The sequence below is a fragment of the Lactuca serriola genome, chromosome 5 (genome assembly GCF_051521515.1).
Source record: "Lactuca serriola cultivar US96UC23 chromosome 5, Lser_US96UC23_V15, whole genome shotgun sequence".
NCBI classification, from domain to species: domain Eukaryota; kingdom Viridiplantae; phylum Streptophyta; class Magnoliopsida; order Asterales; family Asteraceae; genus Lactuca; species Lactuca serriola.
In genome coordinates, this window is record NC_136412.1 from 125,477,391 (window position 1) to 125,481,749 (window position 4,359).

General features: G+C 28.7%; 1 protein-coding gene across 1 annotated transcript; it reads left to right on the forward strand.

The window, feature by feature from the left end:
• Positions 1-746: 746 nt before the first annotated feature.
• Positions 747-2,186, forward strand: LOC145052937 (CASP-like protein 1). The gene is made up of 3 exons (XM_079000869.1): positions 747-1,051; positions 1,169-1,298; positions 1,690-2,186. Exons 1-3 carry the CDS (start codon positions 801-803, stop codon positions 1,915-1,917), a joined length of 609 nt encoding a protein of 202 aa, XP_078856995.1. The 5' UTR covers positions 747-800; the 3' UTR covers positions 1,918-2,186.
• The last annotated feature ends 2,173 nt before the right edge of the window (positions 2,187-4,359 follow it).

Consider the following 4,359-nt stretch of genomic DNA (forward strand, 5'->3'; position numbering starts at 1 on the left):
GAAGAGATGCGAAGCAAGTAGACCCAAAGGGAAGAAAAGAAAAGAGGCAGTCGATCAAGGGCAAAATAGAAATGCACCTCTCATTTTTATTTTTCAGACTTTCTTTTCTATCTGAAAAAATAAGAAGCATTTTTATTTTTAAGAGGTAAAAATTAATACACAAACAAACGTTCTGAATCTAAAATTTTAAGTCATTGTCTGTTAATTTTGCAATTAAGAGGTAAACAAACAGTCCCTAAGTGAGAATTTATGGAGACATTTAAGTTTCCTTATTTTTTTTTATTATATTTTTAGATTTAATAACAAAGCAAAAAAAACAACAATTTGCCAAGTGAATTTAAATGAAATTGAAAAAATTAAAAAAATATAATGTGACATGTATTAGATGATGACGAAACAATTATTTATTAGTTTGGATATTTAAATGAAAATAAATATCCAAATCGTTTTTATGAGGGAATATTTTTGGTAACCCAAAATTATTAAATGTGTATAAAAACTTATAGTGCACCTGATATAACTCATATTAGAAACTGTGCACTTTGTCATAATTTTTCATCATTTCAAAAAATATAACTACTTATCGGTTACTATCAGTATTATGGTTTTTACTTTGTAGTCTGGATTTATATATAATATATAATATATAATGTAATTATGTAAATATCCCATAAACGTGAATGAGCATGAAAGTAATATTGAGCCAAATCAGTTGACCAAAATTTGCTATAAATCTGCCTTCTGTAGCTAACACCCAACCACACCTTCACAAAATTTGGTGATTCCATTTTCCGGTGGCCATGGCATCCTATGACACCACGTTTTCTCCAGCTACAGCCGCCGAGGAACCATTAAAGAGATCAGCACCACCACAAGAATACAAGGGTGATTGCAGTCCGTTAATTGATGTGGCCTTAAGGGTTTTGCTTTTCTTAACAGCCTTGGTTTCACTCATTGTTATGGTAACTTCAAACCAAACCAAACTAATTCCACTTGCACCAGGCTTGGCAATACGATTGCCTGCAAAGTTCCAGCATTCCCCAGCTTTCATGTAAGTTATAACATCACTTCAACAAACCAGATTGATCAATTAATGAGCTTATTGAACCATTAATAGTTATGATCAGTTATAGAGTTGCTGCTTACTGGATGTGTTTTTATGGTGCAGATACTTTGTAGTTGCACTCTCGGTGGCTTGCTTGTACAGCATAATCACAGCTGTGCTATCGCTTTTGTCAGCGATGAAGCCCAGTGGATGCTCCGCAAAAATGCAGTTTCATTTTGTTATGTTCGATGCTGTAAGTTTTTGAACCATACTCTTTTCATTAACCCTTTAATAAAATTTGAGAAAACGAAATCTGTATGAAGATAATTATGAATTTCTTATATATCCTAATAGTAATTGTCGAAATAAATGCAATTATAAGGTGCACAATCTACCTATTTGCATGTTAGCAGAACTACAACCAAACTTATCCATAGAAAATTAATTAAGGTAGCTCATCAAAATGACTACCAATACATGTTATAAGTGATATGTATCAATCATTCATAAGAATGAATTTTTTCTGATTTAGGTGTAAGATTTTCGATTGAGGTTAGGTAAGCCTAGCTAGGTAGTGGAAGATATCTGTTTATAATTTTGCAAAGAGTGAACTAATTAACTTGAAATCAATGGATTTGTTGTAGCTGTTGTTGGGGATTGTGGCTGCAGCCACAGGAGCAGCAGGAGGAGTCGCATATATTGGATTCAAAGGGAACTCTCATACCGGATGGAGCAAGATCTGCAACACGTACGATTCCTTCTGCTTCCACTCTGCAGCGTCTATTCTTCTGTCGCTCATATCCTCCATAACCCTTCTACTGCTTGTTTGGCTCTCGATTTATGTGCTTTACAAGAAGACCACAAGGCGATAGTAGATCAACACCAAATGAATTCTTTATCCATGTATGAGTTTCATGTTATTAGCCTTTAGTCATTTAAATTCTAATTTTTTTTCTTTGTGCAAATTTGTGTTTGGAAGATAAAACGATATTGTTGTTGATCACTTTGTGATAGAAGAGTGTGAAATGACGTGAGTACATCTGTAGAGAGTCAACCTCTTTTACTAGTTGTATTTACGTTCTATTTACTAGTTGTATTTACATTCTATTTACAATATAGATGCATTTACCTTCTATTCAAATAGACATTATTAAAAACTTGCACCTAATACAAAGAAATTCCAAAGGAATGTAATAATCTGTCAGTCAGTCTCAGTTAAGAACTTGTTTGGTCCAAACATAAGATTTACATATGTAGTGTACACAGCTCATGTTACATGTAGTAGGTGATTATGGTAGTAATAAATAATGTTGTGCCAATTCAATGTAGAGTACGTTGGCTTTTGTGAAAGAAATAACATACAAACAAGAGCCCACCATATTAGGTGGCGTTCTGTTTTTTTTTTTTTTGAGATCGAGGTTCAAGTACGGACATGAACGTAGATGATATTAAGTGTTAGCTTTGAAATAGTTTAGATTTGTCGGTTAAAAAAAATAATTATAAGATAGAAACTAGAAGAAATTAAAGAACAATGATTTCTTTGGTCACTTATTACTTTGATAGAACGTGTATACATTACCTTGAAAACACGAATTAATTTCCAAAATGTGTATGTGAGAAGAATTTATTATTCACTAGTTTATAACCCGTGGGAACCACTGTTACAAAATTAATTAAGCTTTTTTAGTGAAAATTCATAGTTATTATTCAATTATTTTAAATAAATTATTAATTAGGAGATTTTTTAGTTATATAAAACTATAATTATTGATTTTAAATAAATATGTGAAATTATATCACTTTATAATTTGTATTAATTTTATTTTAATGCTATTAATTTAATGTAGATAAAGTGGAAAATTTAAAATTTAAAATTTAAAATAATAATTAATAGGTTGACATGTGGCAAGTATTAATTAGTAGACATAATATGGTGACACATGGCAAAATAAGAATAAAACATGCATTAATTAAGATGTTTAATAAGATGACACATGTCAAAAGAAGAATAAAACTATTCTTTTATTAGAATAGGAAGATTTGAATGGTTATTTACTATTTCAATATTACACAATATAAGATTTATAATAGCCTTTATTTGAAAATAAAAATTTTGTTTCTAATCTTAGCGTATTTCCATATTTACAATTTTCTCCTTAAATAATTTTTATTTTAACATTTTCATTATTTATAATTTTAAAATTAAATTATTGGTATTATATAATTTACAATTTAGAACCTTACTGTATTTTATAGTTATACTTTTGGTTTCTTAAATAATTTATTTTTACATTATTCTTTTTTATTAATTTTTCATTAGTTAAATTTCAAGTCTTATTTCATCAAATTCCTCTATACAATTTTTGAGATCAAAAGGTTTTCTTTGATACATTTGTGGTCCACTTGACAAAGTATAATTGTTGCGACATATATGGACTATTAATATTGTAAAATACATTTTATATACAACTTGTAAAAGAGTTACCCCGCTCATTAATGTTACATTTTCCATCTTATAAAATTTCGTTTTCTAGTTTTCATTTTTATTATTTTTTCTTAAAATATATTTTCAAGTTTATTTTCATCAACCTCTTTTATATATAATTATTGTTGGGTTAATGTGTCTAAGCCTTTACTAAATTTGTATATTCTTGTAATTAGAAGCAAAATCATTTTAAGGTTGCGCTCACAACTAGAACTTATTTAGAATGATATTTATAGAGACTGAATGATTTATTAGATTATTATATGATTAATAAATTAATTGGAAATTGTGAGGAAATGATTTGTTAATATATTATGTGAGTAATATATTAATTGGAAATAGATAGTTTATTTGTTAATTTATTATGCGATTAATAAATTAATATGAAATCAATTGTTAAAATGATTGAATTGTAAATATGCTTAGTAAATTAATAAGAAATCAATTCGAATTAATGAATTACTAATCAGAGTTAATCTTGAATTAATTTGAGATTAACTGAAATTACTTAAGGGTGCAAGAGATGTATTGTAATTGTTCAATAGTTAAACAAAAGAGACAATTCTAGAACTACCCAATGGTGGACGGTTTTAGGAGTTTTTCTACGGTTTCCAAAAGCCTCTTAAATGTTAATAAGGAAATGATTTGAATTGGAATTAAATCCATTATTTAATTATTCAAATATTTCTTTGTCCTTAAGTTACCTAAACTATAGATAGGCCCCCTTGGACACTTAAATTCTTGGTTATCTCTTCCAATAAGGTTATGAACGAAATTTTCCTTTCTTCTCAAGTGTCTTCTAGTTCTAGGGTTTAGATGTGAGCCATTA